Genomic DNA, 15,466 nt, shown 5'->3' with positions numbered 1-15,466 from the left:
ATGGTGCTTCTCTGCCCTTCCTCGCCCTCTCCCCTCTCAGGACCCCTGATGCTCGGAGCCTCTAGGCCATGATCCCCAGTCTTCAGCACCACCTAGAAAAGCTGTCCTGCTCCCCTCAGTGCTCCCCGCAAATGCCTCGGTCCTCTCCCTCCAAGCCTTGGGGAAGCCATGCTCTTTGTGACCATCGGAGGAAGCTGGCACCCCGGAAAAGAACTCTGGGCGGCATGTGAGGGTTGGGCCTGACCCCTTTAGGCCCCAGAAGCCAGTGTGAGCCTGGCTCATCCTTGGGACTGCAAGTCTGGCCCAGGGAGGGCCCTGAAGAGGCTACCTCAGTTCTGGGGCCTCCATGGGGTAAAGAGCCCCCAAAAGATTGAGTGGGTGCCGGATTTAGGGGTTCAGTCTAGTCTTAGGGTGGGTTCAGGTATAGACAAGGCCAGAATCCCTCCCCCTCCCTACAACAGAACTGGGATTCCTGTTTTGGTCTGGAGGCTGACCCGACCTCCTGGGGTCCTCTAGATTTGGGGAGACTTCCCACATGGGCGGGGGGGGAGGGGAGTTGACCCTCCTGGTCCAAACCAGAGGCAGTTTAGTCGTTGTTGGTTGGGGGGTGGGCAGGGAAATGTCTGGACAAAGTTCGCCAGGGCATTCTCTCTCCTATTGAGCTGGTGCTGGCGTCACCGGCCGCTCTTCCCCACCTGTCTCTCCAAGGACGCTGACCTAGGGAGGGAGGGGAGGGAATGAGGGCTTGGGGCGAGGGGAGGAGCATTAGGGCTGGCGAGGAGGGGAGGAGGGGCAAAGGCCGGCAGTAGTGACCCTATGGCCGGCAATAGTGGTCGCTGCCAGGCAGGTGAGCCAGATGCTAACCAGAGTTAAAGCTCCAATCTTAGTATAACACTTCCCCATGGCCGGCCAAGGAGACACAGGCTGAGGCACACAAAGAGGAACAATTTAGCAAGGCTGCAAGTCTTCCAGGGGCCGAGGCCAGGGCTCTGGAGAGGGGCCTTGCTAGTGGGGAGACAGAGAGACTGGTGCCACTGTCTGTAGACACTAGGTCTCTCAGCTTGTTAAGACAATTAGGCTCTGCCCTTCTCCCCTACTCTAAAGGTTCTGCTCCTGGGGCTGCCTTGGGCTGGAGCTGGAAGGGCCCCCTGGAGCTGTTCCCAGCTAGGAGTGGGGGCGTGACCTGCCTTTTCCCTCCAAGAGCCAGAGAGCCACAGCCACAATCCCCACTCCCTGCTTCTGCCAGCCCAAGCCAGGGATATGTTGAGGACAGGGATCAGGTCTCAGGACTACGAAGTACTCTCCCAAGTGCTCAGTACAGCACTCTGCACCGAGGAATGAGTCCTGATTGAATGTGGACTGCCGGGTTGAAAAGCCCCAGGTAGTATCTGCCCTATCCCTCAGGGAACAAGGACCTTGGGGTTCAGGAAGGACCGGGGGACCAGCTGTCACCCAGCTCCACTGTGCCTGAACCAAAAGACATAAACCAATTGCAGTAGGAGGGAGTCAGGTCAGATGTGGGGAGGAATATCCAGTAGTGGCAAAGACAGGTTCTGGGACAGGCTATTCAGGGAGGCTGCAGAATGGACCTCATCCTGTCCCAAATGGGCTGTGATGTCACCTTGCTTGGAGCCTGGGAGCTGGCTGTGATGAAGCCACGAGATGACCTCTGGAGACCCATGAAGGCTGGCCACAGTCTGACCTTCACCCTGAGGAGCCCAGGCTGGAAGTGAGATCTTTCAACCATCTCACCCGGCACTTGGCCCTGGGCGGACTCCCTCCGATCCAGCCCAGCCCTATGGGCTTCCTATTCTACCCCTCATATACGGAGATTCACACGTGTGCACACGTGCGTGCACATGTGCGTGCATGCATGCACATGCACACACACACACACATCCCATTCCAGAGTTGGGTGTGTGCTAAGTTCTTCCAGCTAACCTAAATCCCTCTTACTGCAGTTTCAGCTCCTTTGCTCAAGCCCTACTCTCAGTGACTGTGGAGCATTCTCAAGGCCCCATTTCCAAGAGATTAATCATCTCTGGAGGCAGTGAAGGCCCCAGCAGAGGCTGGGGGAGCCAGGCCCTGTGAGATTTTGATCTTCTCCGCTGCCCTTTTCTTCTACCAACTGGGGCCCAGACTGCAATTTGTTGTTTGTGCAGTGTTTTCTTTGAGATACTTTTGTGCTGGCCTGTCATCCCTTCCCCCCCGACACCCTGCCGCTGAGATCAGAGCCCCAGTTCAGCCCCCGGACCCGCCCAGACATCTCCCCCATGCCAATTAACCGGCTCCCGGCGCCAGTGGGGAAACTGAGTCTTCCCGGGAAAGAGGGGGGAGCTTGTGGGATGAGTCAGCGGAAATGGGCCCTGGACTGTGAGATGAGGGAAGGCAAGACTCCATCCAGGGCTCGCTTTGAGTCGTTTGATCTTTGCTCTCTTGCTTTGCACCGTGGGCCGGTGACCAGAGGTGACCAGAGGTTGCACGCACAGAGCTCACGGCTCGGGCCCCTGGGCACCTGCTCATGTCGGGTGGAGGGAGGGTGGACCAGGCCTGGGCCGGGACCCGGACTAGGGGGCGGGACCAAGGGCAGGGCCTGAGTCAAAGCCTCCATTGAGCTCCCAGCCACCCTGCCTTCCTCCTTCCTCACCTCCCCATGGTCAACTCCAGCAACAAGTAGTCCTCTCCAGCCCCAGGGCAGCACCAGACATCTGGTCTAGGTTCCCAACATTCATCCAGTGACTGTGGCCCATGGCCCCCAGGGGACTGAGCTGGCCTGGGCACCCAGTAGACCTGGGCTGGCCAGAGGTTTGGGGTCCTCATGGGACAAAAGGCATCCAGCTTCTCCTGACCTGCTGACAGAACAGGGGTGGGGGTGAGGTGAGGAGACTGGGGTGGGAGTGGACCACTATTGGTAAGAATTGTGAATGCAATAGATGTGAATTTGTGTGTGCGTGTGTGTGTGTGTGCGCGTGCACGTTTGCATGTGTTGTGTGTGCATGTGGTGGGAGGGGAACAAAGCTGTGGGTTTGTGAGTATGTGGGACAAATGTGTCTGTGGGCCTATGAGTGGGTACTGGTGGGTGTGTATGTTGGTGGCATTGTGTTTTGAGTATGTGCATATGTGTGAGTGCATGTGTACGTGCGTTTGGATGTGTCTGTGAGCGCTTGTGATCCCCATCTGGGTCCTTCCTGGTGATTTTGGTCAGATCTTATTTAAGGTGTCCTCCTGCCTGGAGTCTTCTCAGGCCCAGACAGGCAGGCAGCCAGCCAGCCAGCCAGCCAGCCCTCCCTTGCTCCCTCCCCTCTCCTCTCTCTCTGTTGTTTGGGTCCCTGAGCTCTTCCCGCTCCTTGAGCTCTCCGGGACCAGGCCCACCCAGGGCAGGGGAATTGGAGGTGGAAGATCCGGGCGGCCAAGGGGAAAGGAAAGGGTGATGAGACTGGAACAGTCCTTGACCTGGGCTCTGGGGGAGAATCACCCCATCCACGCTGGTCCTGAGGGCCCAGCGGCAGACAGGGGGCCCAGCGGGGTGAGGCGAAGAGGGAGGTTGGGAGGTGGGGGCAGGGAAAGGGAGGAGGGACACTTCGGCTTCAAGGCTGTCCATCACCTCGCCCCCTCCTACCTCACCTCCCTTCTCTCCTACCTCACCTCCCTTCTCTCCTTCTACAGCCCAGTCCGCACCCTCCGCTCCTCCACCGCTGATCTCCTCACCGTACCTCGCTCTCGCCTGTCCCGCCATCGCCCCCCGGCCCACGTCATCCCCCGGGCCTGGAATGCCCTCCCTCTGCCCATCCGCCAAGCTAGCTCTCTTCCTCCCTTCAAGGCCCTGCTGAGAGCTCACCTCCTCCAGGAGGCCTTCCCAGACTGAGCCCCTTCCTTCCTCTCCCCCTCGTCCCCCTCTCCATCCCCCCATCTTATCTCCCTCCCTTCCCCACAGCACCTGTATATATGTATATATGTTTGTACATATTTTTTTACTCTATTTATTTATTTAATTTATTTGTACATATCTATTCTATTTATTTTATTTTGTTAGTATGTTTGGCTTTGTTCTCTGTCTCCCCCTTTTAGACTGTGAGCCCACTGTTGGGTAGGGACTGTCTCTATATGTTGCCAATTTGTACTTCCCAAGTGCTTAGTACAGTGCTCTGCACATAGTAAGCGCTCAATAAATACGATTGATGATGATGATGATGATGAAGGGAAGCAGCGTGGCCTAGCGGAAAGAGCCTGGGTCTGGGAGTCAGAGGACCTGAATTCTAATCCCGGCTCTGCTGCATACTTGCTGAATGATCCTGGGCAAGTCACTTAACTCCTCTGTGCCTTAGTTACCTAATCTGCATAATGGGGACTTAATACCTGTTCTTCCTTCTTCTTCGGCTGCGAGCGCCACGTGGGACCTCATTTTCTATCCCAGCGCTTACTACAGTGCTTGGCACCTAGTATGTGCTTAGCAAATATTATTATTATTAGGTATCCGTGGAAGTGCAGCCAGCCTGCACACTCAGCCTCCTAGAGAGGGTCCTGTTCCCTCCCCCTCATTGAGACCACTCATGTGGATAGTTTAGGGCCCTCCAGTCCCAACTAAAATTACCCCAGGGTCCCAGGGCAAGCACCCACATGCTCACCCCTGCCTGCCGGTCTGACCCCCTCCCTGTTGACCTACCCAGCAGAAGCCTCTCCTTTCCAGATCCATCTCCCCCGATCCAGACCATCCAATAGTCCTTGCCTCTCACAGGTCTCCATCACGCAACGGTGGGGGGAATCCCTACCCTGGGCTGAGGAACAGCAAAGAATGCTCGGAAGAGCCAGCAGAACCCCCTACCACTCAGAGCTGGAGGAAGACCAGTTCTGCCCAGAGACTGGGGGAGGGACGTGATGAGCTCTGGAGGGAACTGGGCAGTCAGGGGACTGACCAGTCAGAGACCTGGGCTCTAATCTCAAGGCGCCTCTGCAATGCCATGTGACCTAGGTTAAGCTACTTAACCATTCTGGGCCTCAATTTTACCAGCTGCAAAATGGGGACAGTAATCCAAAGCCCCCTGCCCCCGGGGCTGAGTAATTGGATGTTCAGAAGAAAAGTCTCACGTCCCCTCCCCGCTCCAGCCCAGCCCAAGCCACGTGCGTGCGGTGTGGGGGCTGCAGTCACTGACCTTGCTTCCTCGCGGGAGGCCATGCCTGGCGGAGGGGTGGGTGGAATCGTGTCGGGGACAAGGCCGGAGAGTTGTCTGCGGTCAAAGTTCAGGCGGGCCCGGTGCAGAGGGCAGGGCCCAATCCTGGGACCAGGCCCGTGGCAAGGGTGCTGGCCCAGCTCCGAGTGTGGCCGAGCACTGCCAGGGAGCTAGCTCAGGGCACTGCTAAGCCGAGCTGGGCTCCTCCCGGCCACCTGCTCCCCACGGGGCCCCAGGGCCCCAGGGCCAGCCCCACCCTGGTGAATAATGCCAGTTGGCCTCTCTGGGCAGCCGGGACCTGGCTGGCAGCCTCACAGACTCCTGGGCTGAAGGTGGGGTTGAAATTGGGCTGCAGCATGGGGCAGAGGCTGAGCGGAGGAGGAAAAAGTTATAAACAGAACAGAAGCCCCCCAGACCTTCACTTCCCTCGTGGTCCCGTACCCCATTACTCTGTCTCCCTCCTCGGGGAATTTAAGGGATTAAAGAGCCTCAGAACCCCTAACCCCTTCAACCCTGGCCCCTACTTCTGATCACTTCATTGGCCATTCCTCTTCCCTGCCCTCCCCCAACAGTCGCTAAACCCTCCTCCCCACTTTTCGCCAAGCCTACTTCCTTCTTCCTCTCCCTCCCGTCCCTTCCTCCCTTTCTCTCTCCTCTCTCCCTCCCTCTCTTCTCTCTCCCTCCTTCTCCCCTCTCCCTTCCCTTCTGCCTCTCCCGTCTCTCCCCTTCCCTCCCCCTACTTCCCTCCATCAGTCCAATAACAACAATTAACCCCAACAAACCGGTCGATAAAGATCAGAATCAGCAGCAGTGGTGAAGAGGACTGGAGCTGATGGGACACCAGTGTCTTCATCATTGCCCACATCTGTGCCAAATCTGTGCCCACATTATCCCTGCATCATCACTCGGCTTGCCCAAATTCATTCATTCATTCATTCATTCATTCATTCATTCAATCATATTTATTGAGTGCTTACTGTGTGCAGAGCACTGTTCTAAGCCTTTGGGAAGTCCAAGTTGGCAACATATAGAGACGGTCCCTACCTAACAGTGGGCTCACAGTCTAGAAGACTGTTCCCTCAGGTTCCCTTAGGTTCCCTCAGGTATTACACCCGAGGTGTGGAAGGCGGGAAGCCGGAGGCGAGAGGGTGGTCCCTGGCACGTGTAGGCTCTTGCCACCCACCCCCGACAACACCTTCAGGGGCACCCCACCACCGCACCTCTGGTCTCCGGGACTGGCCCAGCCCCACCCCCACAGAGCCCACCAGGCCTGGCTGCCCCAATCCGGACCCGTCAGTGATACCCCCTCGCTCCCCCCGCCTGGCACCTGTGGGAGCTGGAGAATGGGCAAGTGACTTTGGGCAAGACACTTAACTTCTCTGTGCCTCAGTTACCTCATCTGTAAAATGGGGGTTAAGACTGTGAGCCCCACGTGGGACAACCTGATCACCTTTTAACCTCCCCCGAGCTTAGAACAGTGCTTTGCACATAGTAAGCGCTTAATAAATGCCATTATTATTATTATTAGTGGGGCTGAAGGTGGGGTGGGCAGGGGGGCTCGAGAGTCTGGTGGGAACAGTACAGTGTTTATCCCCATCAGTGGTCCCCGGAACCCCAGGCCAGGAAGCCTAACCCCTATCCTGAACCCACTGCCCTGGGCCCCAGGCGACCCTGCCTCCCCTCTCTCCCCCCCGCTCCAGACCTCTTCCCGCCCCAGGGGACAATGAATTCCCAGGTGAGTGGGCTCGGACCAAGAGGGAGGATCACTGATGGGCAGGACTGGACTGTGGTTATCCCCGCGGCCCCGTCACCCCATTAAAGTTCGCCTGACCCTTCCAGGCTGCCGGGGGGAAGGGCCGGCCACGCGGCCAGGCCCAGGCCCAGGCCCAGGCCCAGGCATGACCCAGACTCAGAGCCCTCAGCTCCGAGTCTCCTGCCTGGGAAGGGGCGGGAGAGGCCCAGGAAGCCGGGGAAGGGGAGTGGGGAGGAGAAGCTGGGTGGGAGGTGGGGAAGGAGTCGGGGATGGCCCAGATTCAAGTCCGGGTTTCCCGGCTCTGCCCTGCAGGGACAAAGTTACCCAAGGTATCTAAGACGGGCAGAGTCTACTCTTTCCCTTATTACTCAACTATCGTCCCTCTCCGTAGTCTCTTTTAATGTCTGACTCCTCCTGTAGCCTGTCAGCTCCATGAGGACGGGATCGTGCCTACCAACTCTGTTGTATTGTAATAATGACGACATTTGTTAAGCGCTTACTATGTGCAAAGTACTGTTCTAAGCGCCGGGGAGGATACAAGGTGAGCAGGTTGTTCCACTTGGGGCTCACAGTCTTAATCCCCATTTTACAGATGAGGTAACTGAGGCCCAGAGAAGTGAAGTGACTTGCCCAAAGTCACACAGCTGACAATTGGCGGAGTCGGGATTTGAACCCGTGACCTCTGACTCTAAAGCCCGTGCTCTTTCCAATGAGCCACACTGTACTTTTCCAAGTACTTGGTACAGTGCTCTGCACATAGAAAGTGCTCAATAAATACGACCGATTGATTGATTGATTGGGAGGGAAGGAAGAGATATTGGCATCTGGGGGTTCTCTGAGGAGAGGGGCTGAGAACATGTCTATCATCTCTGTTGTATTGTACCAAGTGCTTAATATACTATTCTGCACACAATAAGCGCTCGATAAATCCCACTGAGTAACTGATACATTAGTGCTAATTCCAGCTCTGCTACTTACTTGCCTGCCGTATGACCTTGGGCAGTAACTTCACTTTTCTGTGCCTCAGTTTTCTCATCTATGAAATGGGGATGAAATATCTGTTCTCCCTCCCTCCTTGACTGTGAAACCCAAAATTATCTCTTATCTACCCCAGTGCTTTGAACAGTGCTCGGCACACAGTAAGTGCTTTAAAACACCACAATTATTATTAGACCAAACTGGGGCAGGGTCAGCCTGGAGAAGTCTGGAGAGACAGGTGGGGGGCAGGGAGTGGGGTTGGGGGAGACGCTATGGGTTGGGAACCAGGGCAGTGAAACTCGCTTTCCGTCCTCATCTCCAGCTTCACACTCCTCCAGCCCCTTCCTCGTTTCCCTTTATCTCTGCACACTCTCGAGTGGGTAAGTCTCTCTCCCTATCTTTTAAAAATTGTTTTTGTTGAGCGCTATGTGCGTCAGGCACTGTACTAAACTCTCGGGTGGATACAAGCTAATCCGGAAGACACAGTCCATGCTCACAGTCTGAATCCCCATTTTACAGATGATATATATATATATATATATATGTTTGTACATATTTATTACTCTATTTATTTTACTTGTACATATCTATTCTATTTATTTTGTTAGTATGTTTGGTTTTGTTCTCTGTCTCCCCCTTTTAGACTGTGAGCCCACTGTTGGGTAGGGACTGTCTCTATATGTTGCCAACTTGTACTTCCCAAGTGATTAGTACAGTGCTCTGCACACAGTAAGCGCTCAATACGATTGATTGATTGATTGATAACTGAGGCCCAGAGAAGTGAAGTGACTCGTAAATCTATGTCTCTATTTCTCTCCTCGGGCTGGGGGAGGGGACCGGCATCTGGAAATAGACAGTGGGATCAGAGCAGGCTTTTTCAGGGGGTCTTTCCCTGCTCGTCTCGAACGGTGTCCTCGGTCCCTGTCCTGCGCCTCTCTGATGGGCAGAGGAATAGGCAGCTAGTTCTCTCTCTTTCTCTCTGAACGGGGGTCCCGGGAGGGACTTGTATATATGCTTGTACATATTTATTACTCTATTTATTTATTTATTTTACTTGTCCATATCTATTCTATTTATTTTATTTTGTTAGTATGTTTGGTTTTGTCTCCCCCTTTTAGACTGTGAGCCCACTGTCGGGTAGGGCCTGTCTCTATGTGTTGCCAATTTGGACTTCCCAAGCGCTTAGTACAGTGCTCTGCACACAGTAAGCGCTCAATAAATACGATTGATGATGATGATGATGATGGACTTCGTCACCGGGAGAAGTGGTCCTGGGGTGGGGGGAACTGAGCAGGGCAGGTCTCTCTGTGACCCCCACGGCCCACCCGGCTGCTGCAGCTGCACCTCCTCCTCCTCCTCCTCCTCCTCCTCCTCCTCCTCAGAGGTCGTCCGAGTCGTCCTTTCCTCTTGCGGGTGTCAGCCCCGTCCGGGGCTGCGGAAAGCCTCCCGGGTCCCGGGATCCCGCCCCCTGTCCAGCCCAGCCCCGGGTCCGCCCCTCCCCGCCCTCAGCTACTCTACCTCGCCTTCGCCCCTCGGCCCCGGCATCCCGGCTGCCTGCTGGCCGGCCGCGGACCCCGCTCGCCCCGCCGGGCCCCGGGGGCCGAGCCGGCATGAAGGCCGGGGGGGGCCCGGATCCCGCTGCCCAGCGGCCGGCGAGGCCCCCCGGATCCTCCCCGGTCCGGAACGGGGACCGCGGCCGAGCCGAGGGCCACGGCGGCCCGGGGAGGACGGGGTCGGAGCCGGCCGGCGGCGACCAGGAGCGGCTGATGGGCGAGCTGGAGGCGCTGGTGACGGAGGCGGTGCGGGGCAGCGGCTGGTGGGATCGGCGAGGCTTGGACTGCTTCATCCTCCTCCTCAGCTTCCTTGCCCTGCCCGCAGGTGACCCGTGCCTCAGTTTCCCCCCTCGGCCCGGTCCCGGGTCATTTGGGGGAGATGGGAGTGGGGGCCGCCTCCGGCCCAGCAACCGGCCGGGCCTTCGGGACCCCCGCCCACCGTCGGGCGGGCGGCGGGATGAGCGAGGGGGAGGGAAGGGCAATTAGCAAAGAGGCAGCGTGCCCTAATAATAATAATAATGGCATTTTATTAAGCGCTTACTGTGTGCAAAGCACTGTTCCAAGCGCTGGGGAGGATACAAGGGAATCAGGTTGTCCCACGGGGGGCTCACAGTCTCCATCCCCATTTTACAGTTGAGGTAACTGAGGCCCAGAGAAGTTAAGTGACTTGCCCAGAGTCACCCAGCTGACAATGGGCGGAGCCGGGATTTGAACCCATGACCTCTGACTCCAAAGCCCGGGCTCTTCCCACTGAGTCACGCTGCTTCCCCAGTAGGAAAGAGGACCTGGCTTCTAGCCGCCGTTACAAACTGCTCTGCCAAGTGCTTCCTGTGCCACCTTGGGTCACTTAACCTCCCTGGGCCTCAGTTGCCTCAACTGTAAAATGGGGATTCAAAACCTGCTCTCCCTCCTACTTAAGACTGTGGGCACTCAGGCGGGGCAGGGATCGTGTCCGACCTAATTGACTCGGATCTACCCCAGCGCTTAGAGCACTGTTTGACACACAGTTAGCGCTTACCAAGTACCATAAAACAAATACGCAGACAAGGCTGGAGCGGTCCGGTCAGAGTCCCAGGCTTTGTGGGGACTCGGCTCAGAGAAGCAGCGTGGCTCAGTGGAAAGAGCCCGGGCTCTGGAGTCAGAGGTCATGGGTTCAAATCCCGGCTCCGCCCACTGTCAGCTGTGTGACTTTGGGCAAGTCACTTAACTTCCCTGGGCCTGTTACCTCATCTGTAAAATGGGGATTAAGACTGTGAGCCCCCCGTGGGTCAACCTGATCACCCTTGTAACCTCCCCAGCACTTAGAACAGTGCTTTGCACATAGTAAACGCTTAATAAATGATAGTAAACGCTTAATAAATGCCATCATCATCATCATCATCATTATTATTATTATTCAGAGCTGGGCCCGGCGCTGGAGGTGTCCGGAGCCTGGACACCACAAGGCCGTTGGCTGCCTGTGTTTGACGGGGAGGAGAGGGGTCTAGGTTGATCCTAGGGTTGGAGGTGGGCATTACGTCTGAGGGTTTCTGTCTCAAATCCCGGATGCCCAGAGGGTTGCCTCTTGGGTCTGGTAGCAGTTTCTCCCTTCCCCTGCCTACCGAGAGGGACCGGGCCCCGGGAGGACCCGAACAGGATAAAAACAGGAGGGGCGGGGCACGGATGCTGGACTCCCGGAAGAAACCCTGTCTTCGCATGGAGGTTCTCCAGGGATTGGGGCTAGGTCTTCTCTCGGCATCCTGAGCTGAGGACCCCAACCGAGTGAGGGTGGTGGGGGGCGAGGCCCTAGGCAGGTCGGAGTTGCCTGTGGCTCTGGTGAGGAGGTGGTGAATGCCTGAACCCCGGGTTCTGTCCCGCCCCTACCCGCAGGATTCCTGTGCCTCCGCTCCGAGTGCGTCCTGGTCTTCGCGCTGGGCATCGCCATCCTGGGTGTGGTGCACAGCACGATGACCGTCAAGGGGAGCCACCTGGCCGTCCACGGCGCCCTCACCAGCTCCAAGGGATGGAGCCGGGTCTGGGTGCTCTTCTTCGTGGAGGTGAGACGGGGTCTAGGCCTGCCTGCCTGCCTCAATTCGTGTCCCCGCGCCACTGCCTTTCCCCCTGCACAGTGTGCCGTTCCTTCTGGGACACCAGACGAGAAGCAGCGTGGTCTAGTTAATAGAGCACGGGCTTGAGAATCAGAGGACCTGGGTTCTAACCCCGCCTCCTCCACTTCTCTGCTGGGTGACCTTGGACCAGTCACTTCACTTCTCTGTGTCTCAGTTACCTCATCTGTAAAATGGGGATTAAGACAGGGAGCCCCATGCGGGACATGGACTGAGTCCTTCCGGATTACCTTGTCTCTACCCCAGCCTTAGTAAGTGCCTGGCATACAGCAAATGTCTAGCAAGTACCATTAAAAAAGGTGTTACCTAGGCCTCATCTCCCATCCTGGTCTCCAGCTTCACCCCTGAGGACCTGGTGAGTTTGGCCCCGTCCTCCTGAGCATTATGCAAATGGTTCTTAGGGGACCTCCCCCATCTCCTTCTCTCGCCCACTCAATCTGACTGACTGCCGGCCCGGACAGAAGCCAGAGAAGCCCGAAGCCCCAAGGACGCCTGAGTGATCCTATAGGGAGGACTCCTGTTAGGGCAGGCCAGGGACCTCCTGCCCACCCTCCCCTCTCCCGGACCACTCGACCCCATGGCGGCTGGGCCTCGGCTCGGCAGCAAAACCTCTGGCCCGCAGCCCCGTCCGTCCTTGCCATGTCCCTCAGACACCTCTGCTCTAACTTGTCTGCTCACCATCAGGCGTACCCCGTGGCCTGTGGGGTCAGAAGAGCTTGGCTTTCCCTGAGACCTTCCCTTCCACCCTCTCTCCAAGTCTGTCTGCCCTGGGCTCTGCCTCCCACCTCCCCAGCCACGGTTTCCGAACTATAGCGCCTTTTTGCCGCAGAGTGAAGGTGGTTTGGAGGCTTGGGGTGTTCCCTGAGGGACCCCTGCCCCGGCTCCAGCTCCTTCTCACCCCTTCCCCAGGTGTGCACAGCATTCTCGGCAGACCAGGCCGTGCAAGGTCACGTCAAGTTGCACCACGCCTATACCAACGTGCTCGGCCTCGGAGACTCGAGCACCTGGAAACTGCCCGCCCTCAACCGCTTCGTCTACATGTTCCTCGCCCCCTTCATGCTGCCCGTCTTCACCCCGCTGGTGGCGCTCGGTGGGTACCCCTGGCGACTCCTACGGTAGGGTCCCGGTTGGAACCCGGATCCTGCCACCTGGTATCGGAGGGACGGCCGTCTGGGTCTCATCGTGGGAGGGATGGCCAAAGCGCCAGCCCTTCCCGGGTGCCACCCCCAAGCCGCGGGTGCTCCCTCGTCCCCCAGCAGGTCCCTCGGGGGCCGGGCCGGGCTGAGACCGCTGACTGGGTGATCGCTCCCTCCCTGCAGGGCTGCTGAAGGAGGCCGAGCCCCGGGTGGCACTTCGCACCCTGAGCCTCATGGCCCTGGGCCTCGGCTCTCACTACTGGCTGCTGCTGCGGGTGTCGGGGTTCCAGTCGGCCACCTCCGCTCTGCTGTGTATGGTCCTCACTCGCTCCCTGCTGGCCCACCCTTACCTGCACGTCAACATCTTCCAGGTAGCCAGCGCTCCTCCCCGCCGCCGCTGCCGCCACCAGGCTTCCCCCTTGGCTTCCCCACAGACCAGGCCTGCAGTTGGCTCAGGCCGCGGGACGGCAGCCGTGTCTCTGGGGGTTGGGGCCTCAACCCAGCAGGGTTCGTTGGAGTGTGTGAGCATGGTGGGGCGCGCCACCCCAGAGCTGGCTGCATATTGGCGGCTGAGGACACCCGATTCCTTCTTTGTCTCTCGGTTCCATTCCCCAGGCTCGGGATGGAGCTGTGGCCCCAGCGTGTATGCCTCCCACCCCCCAATCTCCCCGCCCCCCACTACCCACACCCACACATACACACACATATGTGCGTTTCAGCATATCGGGCTGCCCATGTTCTCCCTGGACAAGAAGCCGCGGCGAATCCACCTAATGAGCCACGGGGTCCTCAACCTGTCCCGCAACCCTCTGCTGGACTGGGCCTTCGGCCACTCCATCATCAGCTGTCACGTGGAACATCACTTATTCCCGCGCCTCTCAGACAACATGTGCCTCAAGGTGCTCACGGGAGGGGTGCGGGGCAAGGAAGCTGCCCACTGGGCCCTTTGGGCAAGTCATTTCACTTCTCTATGACTCAATTTACCTTAGCTGTAAAATCGGAGTTGAGACTGGAAACCCCATATGAGACAGGGACTGTGTCCAAACTGGTTTGCTTGTATCCACCCCAGCGCTTAGAACGGCGCCTAGCACATAGTAAGCATGTACCAAATACCATTATTATTATTATTATTCAGCTCGGACCCCAGCCCTCTGGACCTATAGCTAGAATCTGTTCCCTCTGCCAGCCCTCCTCCTCCCCAGACCCAGCTGCACTGGGAGCTCAACAGGCCCAAGGGGGGGAGGGGCAGGGCTGAGCAGTGGCCCCTGGCTGTTGGGGGTCCTCGGGGACCCTCTGCGATCCCTCTCACCCCGGTTCAAGGACGGCCCAGCTGCCTCACCTGGACCTGGACACGCACAGTTCGAGCCCCCAAGTCGGGGCAGGTCCCGGAGGGGCGGGGGGCCAGGGGGAGAGGGGAGTGAAGTAGGGCCTCTCTGACCAGGCTGTCCACCCTCCTCCTGCCCCAAGGTGAAGCCCCTGGTGTCACGGTTCCTGCGAGAGAAGCAGCTCCCGTACAACGAAGACTCATACCTGTCCCGGCTGTGCCTGTTCCTGTCGCGCTATGAGGAATTGTTGGTGCACGCCCCACCCATCACCGAGCTCGTGGGGTTCCAGTGAGGGAGGGGGGCCGCGCCCCGGCCCACCCCACCTCGGCTCCGGGGACCACCCCGCCCCCGCCGGACCTGTCTTTGGAGGCATCACCCAGAGACTGGATCCGGTGAAATCCGGACGAGTCTGGCTGGGTCCAGCCCCCGGGAGCTGCTGGGAACCCAAGTCTGAAATTTGGCCTGTCGGTCAGTCCGCGGGGCCAGAGTGACCGGGCTCTGGCCGTCAGGGACCGTGGGCTGGGTGGGCCAAGGGCTGGGGGCCAAAAGGAAGTCACGGGGATGCACCGCTCTCAATCACCCTTGCTGTCCCACTCTGGGCCGGCCCAGGGCTCCGTAAGGTCCTAGCCCGCTGGCTGGCCCCCGAGAGGCTTCGGGCTGAGCTCCAGAGGGGAAAAGGGCCAGAATGGTGGGGGGGACAGGGAGGGGGCTTCTTATTCAGCCCTGTTGGGCCTAAGGCCTGCAAGGGGCATCACCAACGGGGATGGGAGCTGGGGAGTGGACCTCGGACACCGGCTGGGAGGGTTAGGCAGGTTGGGGTCTCTTGAGACCTCTCTGATGAGCCTCCTCTTCCCTGCTTCTCCGCGGGTCAGGGGTCAGAGTCCTGCTGGGGAGGAGGGGAAGGACACCATGTCATCCCCACCCCACCTCCAACCCCAGCCCAGAGATGGATGAGGTCCTTCCCTGCCTTCCAAAGGGCTGGGAACTGGGGCTGCAGGGAGTTGGCTTTGAGCTGGCCGGGGCTCCGGCTCAGATCCAGTCCGGAGGCCCTGGACAAGCTGGACTGAGCCCTGGGCTAAGGGAGATTCGAGGAGTGGGTGAGGCTGAACCCCTTAGGCCTGGAAACCCCTGGCTCTCTCCTCCAGCCTCAAATCTCTTGCATTTCCTGAAGAAACAGTTTGGAAGGGGACTGGGAGAGAGGGGAGGCAGGATTGTGAGTTGGGAAGGGTGGGAGATTCTGGAGGTGATGGAGTGGAGGAGGAGGAGGAGGAGGGAGGGCAGGAGGGGGCCCAGGCTGAGCAGAGAAAGAGCCTTGAAGGCAAGGCCGTGCCTTGCGTGTGGGGAAGGGGGGCGGGCGAAGGTCTGAGGCAAGGCAGAGGGGGAGGGGGGCTGGAGTCCAGGAGACAGTCGGGGGGAATGTCGGGACACTGTCTTCGATCCCTGAAATC

The 15,466-nt window shown here is 58.4% G+C and overlaps 1 protein-coding gene across 1 annotated transcript; it reads left to right on the top strand.

The window, feature by feature from the left end:
• Window positions 1-9,466: 9,466 nt before the first annotated feature.
• On the top strand, window positions 9,467-15,269 carry FADS6 (fatty acid desaturase 6). The gene is made up of 6 exons (XM_038741949.1): window positions 9,467-9,777; window positions 11,322-11,488; window positions 12,467-12,647; window positions 12,877-13,064; window positions 13,413-13,592; window positions 14,161-15,269. Exons 1-6 carry the CDS (start codon window positions 9,510-9,512, stop codon window positions 14,308-14,310), a joined length of 1,134 nt encoding a protein of 377 aa, XP_038597877.1. The 5' UTR covers window positions 9,467-9,509; the 3' UTR covers window positions 14,311-15,269.
• The last annotated feature ends 197 nt before the right edge of the window (window positions 15,270-15,466 follow it).

Source organism: Tachyglossus aculeatus, unplaced genomic scaffold (genome assembly GCF_015852505.1).
Source record: "Tachyglossus aculeatus isolate mTacAcu1 unplaced genomic scaffold, mTacAcu1.pri SUPER_34, whole genome shotgun sequence".
Classification (NCBI taxonomy): Eukaryota; Metazoa; Chordata; class Mammalia; order Monotremata; family Tachyglossidae; genus Tachyglossus; species Tachyglossus aculeatus.
This window is presented reverse-complemented; position numbering and strand designations above follow the sequence as displayed.

Bases quoted from the DNA above. Each gene is read 5' to 3' on its own strand.
- FADS6 (XM_038741949.1), top strand. From the start codon at position 9,510: ATGAAGGCCGGGGGGGGCCCGGATCCCGCTGCCCAGCGGCCGGCGAGG. The intron at 12,648-12,876 runs GTGGGTACCCCT...CCCTCCCTGCAG, and splicing joins CACCCCGCTGGTGGCGCTCG to GGCTGCTGAAGGAGGCCGAG. The intron at 13,065-13,412 runs GTAGCCAGCGCT...TGTGCGTTTCAG, and splicing joins TGCACGTCAACATCTTCCAG to CATATCGGGCTGCCCATGTT.